Source organism: Sparus aurata, chromosome 9 (genome assembly GCF_900880675.1).
Source record: "Sparus aurata chromosome 9, fSpaAur1.1, whole genome shotgun sequence".
NCBI classification, from domain to species: Eukaryota; Metazoa; Chordata; class Actinopteri; order Spariformes; family Sparidae; genus Sparus; species Sparus aurata.
The window spans coordinates 36,124,468-36,146,765 of NC_044195.1; the positions used below are offsets into that span (position 1 = coordinate 36,124,468).

The 22,298-nt window shown below is 48.0% G+C and overlaps 1 protein-coding gene across 2 annotated transcripts in view; it reads left to right on the forward strand.

The window, feature by feature from the left end:
- Positions 1-22,087, forward strand: part of gtdc1 (glycosyltransferase-like domain containing 1) — a 42,069-nt gene extending 19,982 nt beyond the window's left edge. For both annotated transcript variants that reach the window (XM_030428981.1, XM_030428982.1), the window contains 7 exons: positions 12,260-12,352; positions 12,645-12,800; positions 15,073-15,182; positions 17,293-17,437; positions 20,427-20,497; positions 20,589-20,680; positions 21,437-22,087. In XM_030428981.1, the coding sequence (XP_030284841.1) occupies positions 12,260-12,352; positions 12,645-12,800; positions 15,073-15,182; positions 17,293-17,437; positions 20,427-20,497; positions 20,589-20,680; positions 21,437-21,511 (742 nt within the window). In that variant the 3' untranslated portion in view covers positions 21,512-22,087. The remainder of the gene's footprint in view (positions 1-12,259; positions 12,353-12,644; positions 12,801-15,072; positions 15,183-17,292; positions 17,438-20,426; positions 20,498-20,588; positions 20,681-21,436) is intronic.
- Positions 22,088-22,298: the final 211 nt, after the last annotated feature.

Consider the following 22,298-nt stretch of genomic DNA (forward strand, 5'->3'; position numbering starts at 1 on the left):
TAAAGTCCTCCTCTCCTCCTCCCGAGGATATAAAGTCCTCCTCTCCTCCTCCTGATGATATAAAGTCCTCCTCTCCTCCTCCTGATGATATAAAGTCCTCCTCTCCTCCTCCTGATGATATAAAGTCCTTCTCTCCTCCTCCTGAGGATATAAAGTCCTCCTCTCCTCCTCCTGATGATATAAAGTCCTCCTCTCCTCCTCCTGAGGATATAAAGTCCTCCTCTCCTCCTCCTGATGATATAAAGTCCTCCTCTCCTCCTCCTGAGGATATAAAGTCCTCCTCTCCTCCTCCTGATGATATCAAATCAAATCAAATCAAATCAACCTTTATTTATATGGCGCTTTTCATACAGAAAGTATCACAAAGTGCCTTACAGCAGAAAAAGAGAAACAGCAAATAAAATCAGGAGAAGAAGCTTAAAAGAACCCAACCCTCCCACCCCCATAGTCATGCACAGAGACACACACAAATATATACACACTCATACACACACTCACACCTACACACACAGCCACGCAGACACACAGACACACACACTCACACCTACACAAACGCTAGCTGTCACTACAGAGACATGGCTGGGCAGCGAGACCTGAGGCACAGAGGAAGCTTTAGGAAGCTACCTTTGGGGGGCCAACCACACTGGGAGAGATCGCAGTCCAAGGTCGCAGGGAGCCCCACCACAGAGACCACCCCAACCCGGGCAGACAGGAGGCCCCGCACCAAAGTGCAGAGCCCTCTAGTCGCCCAGGCCGGAACCGTCCACGGGACAGCACCCCCCGCGGCCAGACCAGAGACAACTCCCAATCTGGCAGGCCCCCCTGAGGAAACACTGGAGATTAAAAACTGATAGTCTAAAACAGTAAAGGGTTAAAATATTGGTTAAAATATGGAGGCAAAAAACATGGGGGACTAAAACATGAAAGCATAGAAGCTAAAAACATGAGGGACTAAAACATAAAAGCATAGAGGCTAAAAACATGATGATATAAAGTCCTCCTCTCCTCCTCCTGAGGATATAAAGTCCTCCTCTCCTCCTCCTGATGATATAAAGTCCTCCTCTCCTCCTCCTGATGATATAAGTCCTCCTCTCCTCCTGATGATATAAAGTCCTCCTCTCCTCCTCCTGATGATATAAAGTCCTCCTCTCCTCCTCCTGAGGATATAAAGTCCTCCTCTCCTCCTCCTGATGATATAAAGTCCTCCTCTCCTCCTCCTGAGGATATAAAGTCCTCCTCTCCTCCTCCTGATGATATAAAGTCCTTCTCTCCTCCTCCTGAGGATATAAAGTCCTCCTCTCCTCCTCCTGATGATATGAAGTCCTCCTCTCCTCCTGATGATATAAAGTGCTCCTCTCCTCCTCCTGATGATATAAAGTCCTCCTCTCCTCCTGATGATATAAAGTCCTCCTCTCCTCCTCCTGATGATATAAAGTCCTCCTCTCCTCCTGATGATATAAAGTCCTCCTCTCCTCCTCCTGATGATATAAGTCCTCCTCTCCTCCTCCTGATGATATAAAGTCCTTCTCTCCTCCTCCTGAGGATATAAAGTCCTCCTCTCCTCCTCCTGATGATATAAAGTCCTCCTCTCCTCCTCCTGAGGATATAAAGTCCTCCTCTCCTCCTCCTGATGATATAAAGTCCTCCTCTCCTCCTCCTGATGATATAAAGTCCTCCTCTCCTCCTGAGGATATAAAGTCCTCCTCTCCTCCTCCTGATGATATAAAGTCCTCCTCTCCTCCTCCTGATGATATAAAGTCCTCCTCTCCTCCTCCTGATGATATAAAAGTCCTCCTCTCCTCCTCCTGAGGATATAAAGTCCTCCTCTCCTCCTCCTGAGGATATAAAGTCCTCCTCTCCTCCTCCTGATGATATCAAATCAAATCAAATCAAATCAACCTTTATTTATATGGCGCTTTTCATACAGAAAGTATCACAAAGTGCCTTACAGCAGAAAAAGAGAAACAGCAAATAAAATCAGGAGAAGAAGCTTAAAAGAACCCAACCCTCCCACCCCCATAGTCATGCACAGAGACACACACAAATATATACACACCCATACACACACTCACACCTACACCACACAGCCACGCAGACACACAGACACACACACTCACACCTACACAAACGCTAGCTGTCACTACAGAGACATGGCTGGGCAGCGAGACCTGAGGCACAGAGGAAGCTTTAGGAAGCTACCTTTGGGGGGCCAACCACACTGGGAGAGATCGCAGTCCAAGGTCGCAGGGAGCCCCACCACAGAGACCACCCCAACCCGGGCAGACAGGAGGCCCCGCACCAAAGTGCAGAGCCCTCTAGTCGCCCAGGCCGGAACCGTCCACGGGACAGCACCCCCCGCGGCCAGACCAGAGACAACTCCCAATCTGGCAGGCCCCCCTGAGGAAACACTGGAGATTAAAAACTGATAGTCTAAAACAGTAAAGGGTTAAAATATTGGTTAAAATATGGAGGCAAAAAACATGGGGGACTAAAACATGAAAGCATAGAAGCTAAAAACATGAGGGACTAAAACATAAAAGCATAGAGGCTAAAAACATGATGATATAAAGTCCTCCTCTCCTCCTCCTGAGGATATAAAGTCCTCCTCTCCTCCTCCTGATGATATAAAGTCCTCCTCTCCTCCTCCTGATGATATAAAGTCCTCCTCTCCTCCTGATGATATAAAGTCCTCCTCTCCTCCTCCTGATGATATAAAGTCCTCCTCTCCTCCTCCTGAGGATATAAAGTCCTCCTCTCCTCCTCCTGATGATATAAAGTCCTCCTCTCCTCCTCCTGAGGATATAAAGTCCTCCTCTCCTCCTCCTGATGATATAAAGTCCTTCTCTCCTCCTCCTGAGGATATAAAGTCCTCCTCTCCTCCTCCTGATGATATGAAGTCCTCCTCTCCTCCTGATGATATAAAGTGCTCCTCTCCTCCTCCTGATGATATAAAGTCCTCCTCTCCTCCTGATGATATAAAGTCCTCCTCTCCTCATCCTGATGATATAAAGTCCTCCTCTCCTCCTGATGATATAAAGTCCTCCTCTCCTCCTCCTGATGATATAAAGTCCTCCTCTCCTCCTCCTCCTGATGATATAAAGTCCTCCTCTCCTCCTCCTGATGATATAAAGTCCTCCTCTCCTCCTGATGATATAAAGTCCTCCTCTCCTCCTGATGATATAAAGTCCTCCTCTCCTCCTCCTGATGATATAAAGTCCTCCTCTCCTCCTCCTGATGATATAAAGTCCTCCTCTCCTCCTCCTGAGGATATAAAGTCCTCCTCTCCTCCTCCTGATGATATAAAGTCCTCCTCTCCTCCTCCTGAGGATATAAAGTCCTCCTCTCCTCTCCTGATGATATAAAGTCCTCCTCTCCTCCTGCTAACACTGTTAGCTCAGCAGCTTCATGAAGCCTTCATGTTAATAACTTTAACTAACTAACTAATAACTTTAAATCTGATCTCAGGTCAGGTTGTGCTGTGTTCTCTCCTGCAGACTGATCTCAGCTGCTTCAGGTGTTTTGTCTTCGACACTTCACTCTTCACTCTTCATTCGTCTCGGCCTTCAATCTGAAGCTAACATGTGACATCACTGTGACATCACTGTGACATCACTCCACGCTTCAGCTCCTTTCAGTTCTTTAGACGCGTTCTCTCCCTGAATACAAACGTACAGGACGTGTTAACATAGTTTTGCACCTGCAGGTCGTTTCTCGTCTCTGTGACAGAAAATGTCCCTCTGGCTCAAACTCCAGTTTATTTGCGGATCAGTTGGTTCTGTAAGGTCCGATCGAGGTGGATTCACGGTGTAGAAACGACTCTGCTGGCACAGAAGAAGAAAACAAACCAGAACAAAGCCCGGTCTTTGTGGAGGAGTCTGGTGTCTGAATGCTGCGAGGCCTCTCTGGACTCTCTGGCCTCTTTGTGGTCGGTGTGTTTGCGGTCTCCATCTATCAATCGGGCTTTGAGTGCTGGACTTTTGTAATTTAATAGTGATTGACCCGAGCCAGCAGAACCCTGCGGTGGGACACAAAGACATCACATCCATCACGGCCGAGCAGCAGGAGCCTGACTGCTCTCTGACTGTCAGAGGGAAATCAGATCAATGTGGACACCACGTGATCAGCAGGTGTCTGATTCTGGAGAACCTTTAATTCTTTGTTCGGACCGGGCTGTTGTTGTTCTTTGTGCAGCTGTCGGGGTTCTGCGGGTCGTCAGGTGTCCAGCTGAAGAGGCGGGTCAGATTAATCCTGATCGGGGTTTTGTTGCTGCAGCCCAACAAATAAATGTTTCTTTCAAAACAGAACCAGAGTCCGTCAAGGACAGAACCAGAACTGTCACTTTTCAAGGGAATTTCAGTGTTTTGTTTTCCTCTCTACAGCTTGGCACCGGTCTTTCTGGGTCCACTTCATGTTTACTAACTGAAACCTGATCTGGGACCGGGATCCAACAAGAATACTGGGATAATAATTGATCCCACTCGAGAAAAGACTTCGATCGGTCCCTTTGGGTCGGGTCTGATGGGCCCGAGGTCTGCCTCACACTGGGTCATGGTGGTTCTTACGGATCAGGTCCAATTGTTCTTTTGTAGTCTGAGTGTCCTTGGGTCCCTTTTAGATGGTCTCGTTGTTGGAGGACTGTTATTGTGGAGGTCTTTGTGGTTCTCATGGCTCCAAGTTACTGAGACCTGATCTGGGACCTCAGTCTGTCCGGGTCAGCGTTTGGACCTCAGTCTGTCCGGGTCAGCGTTTGGACCTCAGTCTGTCCGGGTCAGAGTTTGGACCTCAGTCTGTCCGGGTCAGCGTTTGGACCTCAGTCTGTCCGGGTCAGAGTTTGGACCTCAGTCTGTCCGGGTCTCAGCGTTTGGACCTCAGTCTGTCCGGGTCTCAGCGTTTGGACCTCAGCATTTGGGTTTGGTTATTCCGGTCTAAATCAGGTCCTGTTCTTTTGTAGGAGGTCCATTAATTGATCATGGATCTGTTTCCTTTGGTCTTGGTTCTGGAGGTCTACTTCGCACTAGTTCTTTGAGTGAGTGAGTGAGTTCTGGTTGTTCCGAGCGCTGTTATTTTACCACTGGGTAGAGGTCTTGATGGGTCCACCCGGGTCGAGGGAAGGACCTCAGCTGTCGGGTCTGTTTCATTTCTCTTTATTGGCCTGACCTGATCTTGGACCTGAATTGGGTCCATGTAGGGTCCGGTTCTGTAGCAGTGGGTTTGGGGTTTTAAGATCAGACTTTAAAGCATAATCAATGACTTATTTCTGGATTTGCTTCCTCGGGGCCCTTTGGACCAGATTGTTGTGTTCTGGACCTCTACAGGTCGGTTCTGGTGGATGTTGGCCGTGTTAAATCCACTGAACCTTCGTACACATGAACCCGAGTCAGAGCCTGAAACTGGACCTGCGTTTCATTTCTTATTGAACGATGTTCTGGTTCTGTTGTGGAGCTGCTTTAGTTCTCCACTGAGAGACACAACGGATCACAAGTTCTGTTCCAGCCAATCCCTGCTTGCCGTCTTTGACAAGCTGTGTGATGTCATCAGGGAGGAGGAGCTACGGATCCTTCCAACCACAAGAGTGTAAACAAACATGGTGACATCATCCGTCACTTCAGCAGGTTCACAGGTATCGACACTCTGCTCCGATTGGTCAACTTCGACTCTAGTTTTTGTGAATGTGTTAAACTCGGTGATACGCGTCTGTCACGGCCGAGACTGAACCTCTGTCGGGTCGGGTCGGGCCGGTACCATGAGGTGAGAACGATAATAATAATAATTGTGTCTCGATGTTCATTTTACAAACAGCGATCGTCGATGCTCAATGAAGCAAATCGGCAGGATCAACGGTCCGTCCAACACCAGAACATTCAGAACATTCTGGGCCTGGTGACTTCGTCTGTATTTAAAATGATTCACAACTGTTAAGTTCTGAACTTGTGATCAGACGTAAACACACCAGTGATCCACGATGTCGAACCTCCAGAAGCAGAACATTTAGTACAATCTGGCACAAAAGTCCAGTTGGACCGGAGCAAGAACTGGTGTGTGTGTGTGTGTGTGTGTGTGTGTGTGTATGTGTGCGTGCGTGCATGTGTGTGCGTGTGTGTGTGTGTGTGTGCATGTGTGTGTGTGTGTGCATGTGTGCGTGCGTGTGTGCGCGCGTGTGTGTGTGTGTGTGGTATTAAGGACAAATCACGGCGCTGGTTTGATCCTTAATTCGTTCCTCTTCATCACAGTCACTTCAGACAGACATATGGAGCCACTTGTGGTTGATTCTGGCGCTGAGAGTGGAGTCGGACCCCTCCCCCCTCCTCCCCCTCCACCTACAGAACCTCCCCCTCCCCCCCGGGCCTGTAGTCCCGATGGTGTTGGATCAGAGTGACGTCGGCTCCTCGCAGGCAGGAGAAGGTGGCGGGCAGCTGTTCTCATCTGTGCAGATTAAACGTGTGATTAGAAGCTTCATCAGCGCCGCTGTGATCCAGTGTGAGGCCGGCAGCCTGTAATCAAACAGATCAGGTCGGGTCCAGCAGTCTGTGCAGGTCCAACAGTTTGTACCATCGGGCTTTAAACCAGCACCCAGCAGATTATCAGGTAGTTAGTGGACGGCAGAATTAAAGGACAAGTTCACAGAACATCACGGGTGATTTTAGGTAAATGGGACAGTTTGATTTATCAGTCTGAGTTCTTCAGTCTGCAGCTGTGACTGTCAGAACACGAGGTCCAGTTCACACCCAGAGGACTCTGACGTTTAAAGAACACGTCCATAGGTGAGACGAGCAAGATAGTTAATGGTTAAAATCTTTCTCTTTATCGGATTAATCAACATCATAAACTCAAGACGACAGATGAACAGAGTTTATGTTGAGTTGTTTCTATAAAGATCCAGGTTCTGTTTTTGGATGTTAAAATCCTCCAGAACCACACAGAAGCTTCATGTTGGTGTTTCAGGTTCTGATCTCTCTGCTGGTTTTAGTCTGAGACGAGTTCTGTTGTTCTGGAAACAGTTGCAGTTTCTTTAAGGCTGAGGAGCGATGCAGCGCTGAGCCCTGAGGCCCGGATCTGTCTCGGTATCAGCCGGGTCACAGCTTGGAGGTCTCTGTCACTTTGGAACCATCTCATCATCGCAGATCTGAGGGGGCGGGTCGGTCCTCTGGACTGGAGCGGTCTTAGCAGGTCATTACAGCACATTAACATCCACATTACAGTCATTACACAGTCCACCGCTGGTCCACTGATGGACTCGTGACCTGAGGGGGGTCCTGACCCACAGGCCCGGTCAAACCCTCTTCATCCTGGTGGTTTTCAGGCACAACAGGAAATGATGTAATGCCCATATGGAGGGAAAACTGTGACATCAGGAGCGACCGATTATTTTCATCCATAGAAGAAGAAGAAACAGCTGCTGTCAATCTGTAAAACCCCAAAACAACACATCTACAAGCTGCAGGTTCAGCTGGGACCACGACCCACAACACAGACCACCGCCGGACCTGGGGCTCACGTGAGCTGCTCTCTGAGTGGAGGGCGAGTATTCTGCTCTGACCAATCAGCAGTGAGTGATGAAGGAAGCTGTTCACTCGTTAATGACTGTAAATGTAAATGGAATGTATTTAGAAAAGCTAACACTGACGTTAGCCTGTCGGTGAAGCTAACACTGACGTTAGCCTGTCGGAGAAGCTAACACTGACGTTAGCCTGTCGGTGAAGCTAACACTGACGTTAGCCTGTCGGTGAAGCTAACACTGACGTTAGCCTGTCGGTGAAGCTAACACTGACGTTAGCCTGTCGGTGAAGCTAACACTGACGTTAGCCTCTCGGAGAAGCTAACACTCACGTTAGCCTGTCGGTGAAGCTAACACTGACGTTAGCCTGTTGGTGAAGCTAACGCTGACGTTAGCCTGACGGAGAAGCTAACACTGACGTTAGCCTGTCGGTGAAGCTAACACTGACGTTAGCCTGTCGGAGAAGCTAACACTGACGTTAGCCTGTCGGTGAAGCTAACACCGACGTTAGCCTGTCGGTGAAGCTAACACCGACGTTAGGCTGTCGGTGAAGCTAACACCGACGTTAGCCTGTTGGTGAAGCTAACACCGACGTTAGCCTGTCAGAGAAGCTAACACTCACGTTAGCCTGTCGGAGAAGCTAACACCGACGTTAGCCTGTCGGAGAAGCTAACACTGACGTTAGCCTGACGGAGAAGCTAACACTGTGGAGTGGAGGGCGAGTATTCTGCTCTGACCAATCAGCAGTGAGTGATGAAGGAAGCTGTTCACTCGTTAATGACTGTAAATGTAAATGGAATGTATTTAGAAAAGCTAACACTGACGTTAGCCTGTCGGTGAAGCTAACACTGACGTTAGCCTGTCGGTGAAGCTAACACTGACGTTAGCCTGTCGGAGAAGCTAACACTGACGTTAGCCTGTCGGTGAAGCTAACACTGACGTTAGCCTGTCGGTGAAGCTAACACTGACGTTAGCCTGTCGGTGAAGCTAACACTGACGTTAGCCTGTCGGTGAAGCTAACACTGACGTTAGCCTCTCGGAGAAGCTAACGCTCACGTTAGCCTGTCGGTGAAGCTAACGCTGACGTTAGCCTGTCGGTGAAGCTAACGCTGACGTTAGCCTGACGGAGAAGCTAACGCTGACGTTAGCCTGACGGAGAAGCTAACGCTGACGTTAGCCTGTCGGTGAAGCTAACACTGACGTTAGCCTGTCGGTGAAGCTAACACTGACGTTAGCCTGTCGGAGAAGCTAACACCGACGTTAGCCTGTCGGTGAAGCTAACACCGACGTTAGCCTGTCGGTGAAGCTAACGCCGACGTTAGGCTGTCGGTGAAGCTAACGCCGACGTTAGCCTGTCGGTGAAGCTAACGCCGACGTTAGCCTGTCGGTGAAGCTAACGCCGACGTTAGCCTGTCGGTGAAGCTAACGCCGACGTTAGCCTGACGGAGAAGCTAACACTGACGTTAGCCTGTCGGTGAAGCTAACACTGACGTTAGCCTGTCGGAGAAGCTAACACTGACGTTAGCCTGTCGGTGAAGCTAACACTGACGTTAGCCTGTCGGTGAAGCTAACACTGACGTTAGCCTGTCGGTGAAGCTAACACTGACGTTAGCCTGTCGGTGAAGCTAACACTGACGTTAGCCTCTCGGAGAAGCTAACACTCACGTTAGCCTGTCGGTGAAGCTAACGCTGACGTTAGCCTGTTGGTGAAGCTAACGCTGACGTTAGCCTGACGGAGAAGCTAACACTGACGTTAGCCTGACGGAGAAGCTAACACTGACGTTAGCCTGTCGGTGAAGCTAACACTGACGTTAGCCTGTCGGTGAAGCTAACACTGACGTTAGCCTGTCGGTGAAGCTAACACTGACGTTAGCCTGTCGGAGAAGCTAACACCGACGTTAGCCTGTCGGTGAAGCTAACACCGACGTTAGCCTGTCGGTGAAGCTAACACCGACGTTAGGCTGTCGGTGAAGCTAACACCGACGTTAGCCTGTCGGTGAAGCTAACACCGACGTTAGCCTGTCAGAGAAGCTAACACTCACGTTAGCCTGTCGGAGAAGCTAACACCGACGTTAGCCTGTCGGAGAAGCTAACACTGACGTTAGCCTGTCGGTGAAGCTAACACTGACGTTAGCCTGACGGAGAAGCTAACACTGGCGTTAGCCTGTCAGAGAAGCTAACACCGACGTTAGCCTGTCAGAGAAGCTAACACTGACGATAGCCTGTTAGCTTCATATTTCTGGTACCAGGAAAACTCCTCCGACTCACAAAGTTAAAATCAAACGCGAACTCGCTAGCCAGTGAAGTGAGACGGGCGTTGTCATGGATACAGAAAGTCCTGTGTTGTAAACACGGAGGCAGACATGACGAGCCGAGTGCAGATTAATGTAGCACGTTTACAGTTCTTGTTAGGATTTCTTCAAATATGAGTCATGAGTTCTGAAATTTCTTCTGTAATAGGAAGAAAAGATTGTTCCTCTTTGAAACTCTTTGAAGTGACCAGGTCCAGACCAGGTCCAGACCAGATCCAGACCAGGTCCAGACCAGATCCAGACTGTGACCAGGTCCAGACAGTGACCAGGTCCAGACAGTGACCAGGTCCTGAGTCTCGCAGACTCTCGTGATTATTGCCAATAAAGTAAATGAGCTGAAATGATTTTTGACCTTCATCTTTAATCAGCCTCTCTGTGAGGTCATCACACAGATTACTGTTGATTTATCAATAACATAATTGGCCCGCTCCCGTTTTTTTATTGCCTGCAGGCCAACATCTAATTTGTAAAATGGATTATTGAATCAAGTTGTTTTCCTGCGAGGCAGAACCATCAGACTGAAGCTGGGCCCAGAGGCCCGGCTGTGTGTGTGTGTGTGTGTGTATGTGTGTGATCTTCTTCTCTTCTTGTTCGTCTCTCGTTCTGTTTATTTGTCTCAGATGAAAACTGTTTTAATCTTCAACCAGTCGATCACTGGGACCAGAACCAGAACCATTTACCTAATCACATGTTGATTCTAAAGTTTCAGGTCTGTTTGTATCCATTTGAGTCATTTTGATGCCCGATCAGATTTATTTATAATTAATAATCTTTAATGTTTCATCTGTTTGTCAACAATAAACAGTTTAGTAAGTTTTTCTTAGAACTCTGTTATTGAACAGTGGTGCTGCTGATCCAGTCAGCCGGTGCCGCTCGGCTTTAAACAAGAACAAGAGCTGATAAACGTATTTTCAGTTTTCAATAACATTATTATATTATTATTAGTATTAGTATTGTCATAGTATTGTTCAGGTACGTTCAGGACCGTTAAGCAGCGTTCAGCAGCATTCAGGTGCGTTCAGCAGCGTTCAGCAGCATTCAGGTGCGTTCAGCAGCGTTCAGGTGCGTTCAGCAGCGTTCAGCAGCTTTCGGCAGCGTTCAGGTGCCTTCGGCAGCGTTCAGGTGCGTTTGGCAGCGTTCAGGTGCGTTTGGCAGCATTCAGCAGCGTTTAGGTGCGTTTGGCAGCGTTCAGGTGCGTTCGACAGCGTTCAGGTGTGTTTGGCAGCGTTCAGCAGCGTTCAGCAGCGTTCGGCAGCGTTCAGGTGTGTTCGGCAGCGTTCAGGTGCGTTTGGCAGCGTTCAGGTGCATTCGGCTGCGTTCAGCAGTGTTCAGGTGCGTCCAGCAGCGTCCAGCAGCATTCAGCAGCGTTCAGGTGCGTTCAGCAGCGTCAAGCAGCGTTCAGGTGCGTTCAGCAGCGTTCAGCAGCTTTCGGCAGCGTTCAGGTGCCTTCGGAAGCGTTCAGGTGCGTTTGCCAGCATTCAGCAGCGTTCAGGTGCGTTTGGCAGCGTTCAGCAGTGTTCAGGTGCGTCCAGCAGCGTTCAGCAGCGTTCAGGTGCGTTCAGCAGCGTTCAGCAGTGTTCAGGTGCGTCCAGCAGCGTCCAGCAGCATTCAGCAGCGTTCAGGTGCGTTCAGCAGCGTCAAGCAGCGTTCAGGTGCGTTCAGCAGCGTTCAGCAGCTTTCGGCAGCGTTCAGGTGCCTTCGGCAGCGTTCAGGTGCGTTTGGCAGCATTCAGCAGCGTTCAGGTGCGTTTGGCAGCGTTCAGGTGCGTTAGACAGCATTCAGGTGCGTTTGGCAGCGTTCAGCAGCGTCCGGCAGCGTTCAGGTGCGTTTGGCAGTGTTCAGGTGTGTTCGGCAGCGCTCAGGTGTGTTCGGCAGCGTTCAGGTGCATTTGGCAGCGTTCAGGTGCGTTCAGCAGAGTTCGGCAGCTTTCAGGTGCGTTCAGGTGCGTTCAGCAGCGTTCAGCAGTGTTCTGGTGTGTTCTGCAGTGTTCAGGTGTGTTCAGCAGCGTTCAGGTGCGTTCAGCAGCATTCGGCAGCGTTCAGCAGCGTTCAGGTGCGTTCAGCAGCGTTCAGCAGTGTTCAGATGTGTTCGGCAGCGTTCAGGTGTGTTCAGCAGCGTTCAGGTGTGTTCAGCAGCGTTCGGCAGCTTTCAGGTGCGTTCAGCAGCGTTCAGGTGCGTTCGGCAGCTTTCAGGTGCATTCGGCAGCTTTCAGGTGCATTCAGCAGCGTTCAGGTGCATTCAGCAGCGTTCAGGTGCGTTCGGCAGCTTTCAGATGCGTTTAGCAGCTTTCAGATGCGTTTAGCAGCGTTCAGGTGCGTTCAGGTGCGTTCGGCAGCGTTCAGCAGCGTTCAGTAGTGTTCAGGTGTGTTCAGCAGCGTTCAGGTGCGTTCAGCAGTGTTGGAAGCTCCTGTGTTTGTTCACAGTTGTTGTGTCTCTGCTGGTTGTCTTTCAGGCTGCTGCCTGAACACAAACTCCTCCGCAGGCATGCACGCACGTCTCCTGTTGATGACATCATCACACCACAAGACGAGCAGGAGGCATCACGGTAACAAGAAATACTTAAACAGGAATAAAATCTTAAATTTGACAGATCAAAGATCAGAGCAACACAACACACAGCGCTGACTCAGACTGTTTCTGTTGTTTGACCTCTAACAGATGAAGAAACATTAATGAAAAGATTAATTACACAGAAGCACGACAGAAGTAGAAAAACATATTTAGATACTTAATGATCATATTTAGTCGATGAGTTAAATAGTGAAGGAATATAAATACATATATTCATATATATATATAATGACTACAGTTCTGTAACGAGCTCTTTTTCTCTGCAGTCTGTCGAGTCCTGATGAGAGTCTGACTGTCAGCTGTGAGCAGCAGGATCCACATCAGACCACTACACCTGAACCCAGAACAGACCAGAGACCAGTTAGTGAGGGGGACCCTGGAGACCAGAAGAGACCTCTGCACATCGTCTGGCCTCACAGGTGGTGAGTTTCTTTATTCAATCACCTGAAAGATCAGATCAGAGCCGCACGAGGAGAATCAACCAGGAAGTTTTATGACACAAACAAGTGCTGCATCATTCTGGAGGCCGGTTCTGATCCAGATACTGGAGAATAAAACATTCTGATATATTGGTGATAAATAAGAAGATGAGCTGAAACGGTTGAAACCTGATGGATCTGGTGGATCTGATGGACCTGATGGATCTGATGGATCTGGTGGATCTGATGGACCTGATGGATCTGGTGGATCTGGTGGACCTGGTGGACCTGGTGGACCTGGTGGACCTGGTGGATCTGGTGGACCTGGTGGATCTGGTGGATCTGGTGGATCTGGTGGACCTGGTGGATCTGGTGGACCTGGTGGATCTGGTGGACCTGGTGGACCTGGTGGACCTGGTGGACCTGGTGGATCTGGTGGATCTGATGGACCTGATGGATCTGATGGATCTGGTGGATCTGATGGATCTAATGGATCTGATGGATCTGGTGGATCTGATGGATCTGGTGGATCTGATGGACGTGATGGATCTGATGGACCTGGTGGACCTGATGGATCTGGTGGATCTGATGGATCTGGTGGACCTGATGGATCTGATGGACCTGGTGGACCTGATGGATCTGGTGGCCACCGTCCGTGTGCGGATGTGTTTTCCACCTTCTCTTGTATCAGTAACAACAGCAGCCGTCATGTAATCTGCTCTGAACTGAGCAAAACACAGATGGATTAGAGCTTTTATTCAGCTGGAAATGAGGATTTCTGTTAATCTGATTGAAGCTTCTCGTCTGTTTGTTTAATCTGTGTGTGGCCCCGATCCTCAGATTACAGCTCCGTCTTATTGCTGCTGCTGGGGGAGTGGAGGCTGAGGGTGGGGGGGTGAACAGCTGTTCCAGGTGAAGATGCTGTGGCACCGGTGGGTGGAGGCTGGGCCGGGTCGGGTCGGGGTTAAAGCTTTCTTGTTGATCAGGATCAGAGGATCAGCGTCCTGATGAAACACAACAAACACACTCTTATTTCACAGGTTTTCTAAATGGACGCTGGTATAACGTGAGCTCATCATCGTCTCTGGACTCTCAGTACCACAACTGGACTTCAGGTTCTCCTCCAGCATCCAGACCAGAACCTTCACACAGCGGCTGACGGGGTTCAGTCTGATCTTTATATTGATCTCAGGCGTTAACGAGGACGCGCTCACATTGTGACTGTGAGTAAATAATGTGTGAATTTTAAAACGCACCTCTTGGGTTCAACATGAAGCAGAATATTTAATCAGTCGTCAGTAAATGAGACCATCACACTGACGATGAATATTAATGAGCTCTCTGCTCTCTACTGAGCATGCTCAGTGCTCTTCTTCTGCTGCGAGACGCGTTCATGTTTGACAACATGAAACATGTGAAGAAGAAACATCCCGATGAGTCAGAGAGAAGTTTAATGTCCGTCAGTCAGAGAACACTGAGGCTCAGGTGTCCTCACACCTTCTTCTTCTTCTTCTTCTTCTTCTTCTTCTGATTCTTCTTCTTCTTCTTCTGATTCTGATTCTGATTCTGATTCTGATTCAGTCTCAGTTTTCTGTCTCTGTCGTGTTCTGAGTCCAGTGTGAGAGGATTCCTGTCATCAGTGAGTATCTGCAGTGTTTCCTGAAGAAGATCCTCAAACATTAATTAACACTGATTCCTCCTCCTCCTCCTCCTCCTCCCCCTCATCGTTGGAGGAGGAGGAGGAGGCTGATGGGAGCTGTGTTATCAGGGTCGGTTGGGTCTTTGTCCTCGTGTATCAGCGCTGAGGGAGCAGACGATCGGTCGCTCACACAAGAGTTAAAAAGGTTTTTGTGGAAATGAGGGAATTATCTGAGTCCTCGGGGAGAGGAGTAATCTGCGCTGTGATTGGTCGACACCTCAGGAAACACTGCTGCTGTTTGACCTTCACACCGTGTTCTGCTGCTGCAGACCCACAAACAGCTTCAGAACCACAGGGACGTGGACACGTTTGACACCAGAACACTGAGACAGTCCTGATGGACACGTCTCCTCACAGTTGTAGAAATGTGTCATTAAAGCTGATTATTACTGTAAAGTGTAATCTGTCTCACTACAACAAAACACAAGCTTTTACTCTAATTATCTTCCTCTTCCTTCTCCTCTTCCTTCTCCTCTTCCTCCTCCTCCTCCTCCTCTTCCTCTTCCTTCTCCTCTTCCTCTTCCTCCTCCTCCTCCTCCTCCTCCTCCTCCTCCTCCTCCCTCTGTCTGTCTGAAGGGAACATGATAAGGACCCGGAGCTCTTCTTCTCCACTCTGATCAAACTGAAGGAGCGACGACTCGACTTTCACCTGTCGGTGCTCGGAGAGACGTTCACTGACCCTCCAGGTGAACACACACACACACACACACACACACACACACACACACAGTTAATGAATCAGTGCCACATATAATAATAACAATAAATATGAGATCAATACTAATTTATAAGCATTTTGGTCCACATGAAGCAGCTGACTGGCCTTCACCAGTGGCTCCACAGAAGAGACACACATCAAACACACACATCAAACACACACATCAAACACACACATCAAACACACACATTTGAACAAGGTCACTGATTACAGGTGATCAGGTGTCTCAGCAGGTGTCAGTGTGAAGGAGGCGTCTCCGGACTCGACTCAGTCAGAAGGTTCATGAAGTGAACGATGATGATCCCGCTGTAATCAGAGTAACCAGAGTAATCAGAGTAACTTCCAGGTAACTGCAGTCCCTCACCGTCGTGTATCCTGACACGTTAACGAGCTTCACTCTCCTGTCAGAGTTTAATTAGTCGTCACTGCTGAGCTTCATGACGTCAGCGGCACCGACCCGTCTGCAGCCGGGCGCTTCGTCCTGACGGAGATTCTTCTTCTTTATTTGGATCAAACGGTCCAGTTTTATAACAGGAGAGCTGAACACACAAACAGCAGGACGACCTGCTCGTCTGTGCTGCACCACATTAGTCTGATGAACAAGTTGTGACTTTACTTTCACCTTCAAACTGTTTGTTTCACTGCCGTCAGAATAATCTGTGTTATTAGATTATCAGAGGTCAGAGGTCGGCTGCATTCAGGCCGCAGGAGCTTTTAATTGATAAAACACACCGTGTATCATCAGCTGATGATGCTATAATGACTCTGTGTGTGTGTGTGTGTGTGTGTGTGTGTGTGTGTGTGTGCGCGTGTGCGCTCTAACCTAATGAACACACTCTGAGATATTGAGACGTAAAGTTTTACGGCAGCATAAACACACTGACCGTAAATTCAGCTTCATATTCAGTGATTAGCTTTATGAGTGCTGGGAAGGCAATCACATTAGGACAATTTTAATCGACTTTGATTTTGTTAATAGGGTCAGAGTATTGATTATTTTCACCCCTCACCTGTTTTTCTTTCTGCTCGTGTCATAAACGTCCAGATTCATAAACCTCAGGCTTTTTAAAAGATGTGTTTTATCTCGTTTTCTTTATTTCCTCCGACTCAAAAAACCAGCAGGAGGAAAAAATCATCAGTTCAGCTAATATGTAGAGATAATAACTCGTCTTTACATTTCATTTATTTAATTCATCTTTGTCTTTCATTACATTCACAATAAACAAACAACAAACAATATACATTGGAAAACAAATAATAATAATCATAATAATATCCATCATTTATTTGCTGAATTAACAAGAAGGTCCAAATAATGCAGAATGAGTCAGAGACAGAGTTTCACAGAGTTTATAAAGTGTCTCCAACTCAACAACTCACTAAACTGACACATTTGTTAAGGGAGTCTGGGGACTTTCTCCACGGGGACAAAGAAGTAGCCTATATTGTTCCTGTTTAGTGTCTTTGTAACATGTGACATGTTTAGATCAATAACATGTTTCTTCTTTCATAAATGGAGTGTAAATGGTGACATCAGTGTAAACAGTGTGTTCAAACAGCTGATCAATGTTGGCAGGTAAGACTTTAGCACTTTAGACACAGAAGCAGACAGGCTGGTACAGACATGCTGCCACAAACTGACACTTTTTACAAGGAGACAAACAACTTCAGCTGAAAGATTTAATGCTGAATTTACAACAAGGACACAATGACTTACAATCTGTCACACACACAGTTTCACTACGTTAGAAAGTTTGTTTTAACTCAACAACTCTTAAAATCACCACATTTGTTAATGGAGTCTGGTGCTGCTGTGTTACTGGTTCATTGAAACAGTGTGTTGACAGACAGCAGCAGCAGCTTATATTTCATGTTTCTGTGATGAGCAGATTAATATTTTCACTCAATAACTGATTTTGCTGTAAAAACTCAAATGAACCAAAAGCATCGTGATGTCTGATCTCCTCTGAGAGATTATAGATTATATAAATCATAAATCTGCTGTGAACTCTTCTTCTGGTGTTACCTGGTACTTCACTCACCTGTGCGTCTCTTCTTCTCCTCCTGATATTCTGCAGAGATCTTTCCGGAGGCCCGTCGTCTGTTGGACCGTCACATCCTGAACTGGGGCTTCCTGCCCAGTAAAGACGATTACCTGAAGGTGCTGTGTGAGGCCGACGTGGTCGTCTCCACCGCCAAACACGAGTTCTTTGGCGTCGCCATGTGAGTCCAGAAACTCGGGAACAGAACCTGTGAGGGAGAAGCTGTCATACATGTGGCGCCATCTTGGCTCTTCTCTGAGCAGCGAGGACGAGTTTAGATCAAAAACTTTTATTTTCACTCCAGTTTCTCTCAAAATGCACAAAAGTCACGAGCATGTGAACATCAGCTGCGGTTCTGACCCATCCCCGCAGCATCAGTCAGTCACACAGACCCGGTCTTTCTTCAGGTGGTCTCATCAGATCAGGGTTCTTCAAAGAGAGCGACAGACCTGCAGCCTCGCAGCCAGAGTCAGACTTCAGTCACCTGGACTCTGAACATGAGCCTCTGATCACTGAGTCAGGTGGACCTGCAGGCGCAGCAGCAGCAGCCAATCAGACGCCCCGTTCTCTGAAGCTCAGCCAATCAAACGGCTCTGTGAGCCTGCAGTCCTCGCGTCTGATCTCCACCTGATTCATGTTGCAGGTCCGTTTGTAGCCGGCCGACTCCTCACAGAGTCCAGAACACAGAGTCCAGCACACAGAGTCCAGAACACAGAGTCCAGCACACAGAGTCCAGAACACAGAGTCCAGCTCACAGAGTCCAGAACACAGAGTCCAGAACACAGAGTCCAGCTCACAGAGTCCAGAACACAGAGTCCAGAACACAGAGTCCAGAACACAGAGTCCAGTACACAGAGTCCAGAACACAGAGTCCAGAACACAGAGTCCAGTACACAGAGTCCAGTACACAGAGTCCAGCACACAGAGTCCAGAACACAGAGTCCAGCACACAGAGTCCAGAACACAGAGTCCAGTACACAGAGTCCAGTACACAGAGTCCAGCACACAGAGTCCAGTACACAGAGTCCAGCACACAGAGTCCATAACACAGAGTCCAGCACACAGAGTCCAGAACACAGAGTCCAGCACACAGAGTCCAGCACACAGAGTCCAGCTCACAGAGTCCATAACACAGAGTCCAGCACACAGAGTCCAGAACACAGAGTCCAGAACACAGAGTCCAGCTCACAGAGTCCAGAACACAGAGTCCAGCACACAGAGTCCAGAACACAGAGTCCAGCTCACAGAGTCCAGAACACAGAGTCCAGAACACAGAGTCCAGTAGACAGAGTCCAGTAGACAGAGTCCAGCACACAGAGTCCAGAACACAGAGTCCAGAACACAGAGTCCAGTACACAGAGTCCACATTGACTGCAGAACGTTGAACATGGTGCATTTAAAGAAGTTAAAGAAGAAGAATGTGAGAAAGAAGCTGAAGTGAAATAAAATGAGAGAACGGACTGATCAACATCTGATCGGTTCTTATTGATCTGAGACGTGTGATAAATAATTCTGTTCAGGACACATCTGAACTGGGTCCAGCAGAACTGAGCCGGTGCTGTCATGAACGTGTCCCGTTAGCACCGTTAGCGTTAGCGGTGACAGTGAGGCTAACGCCGCGTGCTGTGTGGATGTACATGAGTACAGTGTGAGTGTTATTGGTGTAACGAGCGGCGGCGGCTCTCTGTTGCCTCTGTGATAATGAATCACGAGCTAATTAAGGCAGAGAGGAGGAAGCGTCCCCGAGGGGAAGTGATGTTTGTGTTTGTCTTTGATCCAGAACCAGGAGGGACCGGGACCCTCGGCCCCCCCACGGCGCTCTGTGGAGACTCGGCTCCCGTCGCTCGTTCAAACAGTCTCAAGGTTTCATGAAGCGAGTGAGATTTAAGAGCGTCAATATTAACATGGAGGTGGAGAGCGCCACAAAATGGCTGCTGTTGTTCTTCTTCTGCTCCGTGTGAGGCCAAATCACTCCAAACATATCAATCTGTCATGTGATCAACATGTTCAGTGTGTATTGATCGAGACACTAACGATCGTTGATCACGTTCAGTCTGGAATCTGCAGCTCTTGTTGTGGCTAATGTTAGCTTAGCATCAGCGTTCTCACATGCTGATGTCGTTGTTACTCTCAAATGAACAAGTTGTCTGTAAGTAGCATTTTATTATTTAACCCTTAAGTTTATCAGCTGCAGCGCAAATGTTGTTGACAAAATAAAAGCACTTGCTGGCCCCATCAAAATAAAAGCACCAGGTCATGTGTGGTCCTGTGAGTCCGTGTTGAAGCCCGCGGCAGCACAAACGACAGCGGCGCTCAGCTGAGAGTTTCACCCTCATTATCACTGAATTCTGTTTAATCTGATTAATTATGATGATCGCCGGCTCGTGTCCCGCGGTGATGATGAAGTCATCCAGTCCAGTGAAACGATCAGATAATTACGTCTGAGATGAAAAGTCTGATAACATTTACTCACAGCAGAGAACTGAACTGGACTGACCTCGATAATCCAGATCCTCAAAACCCAGATCAGTTGTATCAGTTGTTATCAGTCAGATCGGATGTTTGTGATGAGTTTCAGTCAGATCTGCTGTTTAAATATGAATGTTTCCAACATGAAGAAATGTGAGACTGAGACCTGATCAATTATTCATCAGCTATCTACAAAATATGTAAAGTACAGGTCAGCTGAGGTCGTTCACACTACAGCAGAATTCATCCAGCAGTTATTTCAGTCTCGAACAAAATGGTGGACTGACAGATGGACTGCAGAGCTACGCTAACAACATCGGTGCTCATTTAGCCTCCAGAACTCAGAGGACCAGTTTAAGTGTTAGAGTAGCTACTATGCTAAACATTAGCATGTTAACATTATAGCATGCTGAAAAGGTAATACATTAAAAGTCACGAAATTATAGTTTATGTAGCCACCATCATGTTCACAGGCTAACATTAGCTTATTAGCATACTAAAAGTGCAATATGCTAAACTACTACAGATGCTCGAATGCCAGTAGGGAGGGTGATGAGTGAGAAATAAACAATATTTAATGATATAACAAAGCAATAAACTAATAACGTGATAAAAGATGCTACCTAGTGAGCTGGACAGAAGCTGCTAGCTGCTAGCTGCTAGCTGCTTCCAGAGTGCATGCTAACGTTCGTGTGTTGCAGGTTGGAAGCGGTCCACTGCGGCTGTTACCCTCTGTGTCCCAACGCTTTAGTGTATCCTGAAATCTTCCCAGGTAATAAAAACATGATTTGAAGTGAAGTCTGAGTAATGAAGCGTCTGTCAGTGTGGAGCTGTGACTTCTTCTTCTCTGCTCTCTAATGCAGCAGAGTACCTGTACTCCACACCTGAGCAGCTCTGTAAGCGACTACAGTCACTCTGCAGGAGGCCCGACGTCGCCCGCAGGCACGTCGTCAAGGTAACGGGCTGAAAGTTTGGACATCAGAGGAGGAGACGGCCTCGCTTTTAATCCAGGACACTACATTTCCCATAATGCACCTGACTGAGTGTCTTTCATTAAATCCAGCCAAGCTACGTTAAACAACGCACACTTTGAAGCTCGCTAACTGACTGGACTGAGAACTTAACTGCACTTTGTAGCTTTTAAGCTAGCTAAAATGAACTGGACAGAGAAGCTAGTGCTAAGCTAACTGCACTGTGAAGGAAACTGAGCTACATTGAACTTAAAGCTAACTCAGAGCGACTGGAAATTGAAGCTAACTTTGAGTGAAGTGGACAGAAAAGCTAACTATCAGTAGTAGGTCCAGTAACGCTGACCTGACTGGACCTGGAAGCTTTTTTTAAGCTAATTCTGAGATAACTGGATCGCAAAGCTAACTGCACATACCTATTCCAGAACTGGACCTAGAAGCTAGCTGACTTGAAGCTAATAGGACATTAAAGCTAATTTAACTGAACTGAGAGGAAAATTGAAAATCTCACTTTGAGTCAATTCAGCATAAAACACTGAGTGAGCTGGTCTGTTTTTACTGCCTAAATTAAAGCTAACTGGACTTTAAAGCTACCTCTGACCCTGCTGGTACCTTTGACCCCGTTGGAGGCTCTGACCCGGCTGGAGGTTCTGATCCGGCTGAAGAACTGCTTCACTGTGTCTCAGCATGTTGGACTGTGTTAAATAAAGCTACAAGTCTGATCTTGTTCTTCTGCTGCTCAGGTCGACACCTCCTCCTTCTCCTGGTCGTCTCTTAAGGAGCGTTATGAGACCCTGCTGGCAGCGCAGCGTCCCTGAATGCACCGCGAGGCTTCAGTCCATTAGCCTCGGCTGGTTAGGAGGCCGTCGGAGCGTCTGCCAGCCCGTCGTCATGCCTGACTCGACGCCACGTCCCGCAGAACGCAGCGGTGACTTCCAGCCCGTCTCAGGCACCTCCGAGCCCCAAATCAAAGGCAGGCTGGCGGGCTGGAGACGCCGAGTCTGGACCTGTAAACGTCCCCGTCCTCTCAGGCTGGAGCAGAACTTTCTTTTATGTGTGTGGTTTGGGTGGAGGGAGGGGGGTTAACGTGTAAAAGCTTTCATGTTTCCACAGGCGGTGCCACCTCATATATCCGGCTGGATCCATTTTTATCCTTTGTGCTGTTGAGGTTCTGTTGTTCACCGCAGCGACTGAGCGGCAGCCAGGCTGTGGTTTCAGTCTGCAGCTCCACCTGAGCTGCCAGGTCCAGGACCGAGACGAAACCAGAATAAAGTGGATCTGCAGACGCTCGTACCCACTGAGGCGACATCAGGCGCCGCAGAACTCTGTGACAACGTTTATTTCATACCAACAAGTCAGATTTAATAAAAGAGTTTATGTGGAACGACTGGAAACAGTTTGACTCAAAGCTCCTGATCGACTATTGATCAGATCAATGCTGCACATACAGACACACACACACTAACACATCATACACACCTTTATTAACACGTAGAATTATAAGATACTTTCATCATGAACTATTTGACCAAATGAGTCGTTTGACTTATTAAGTCAATAAATTCAGATTAAATGTTTAATTACAAAAAAAAGCTTTAATGAATC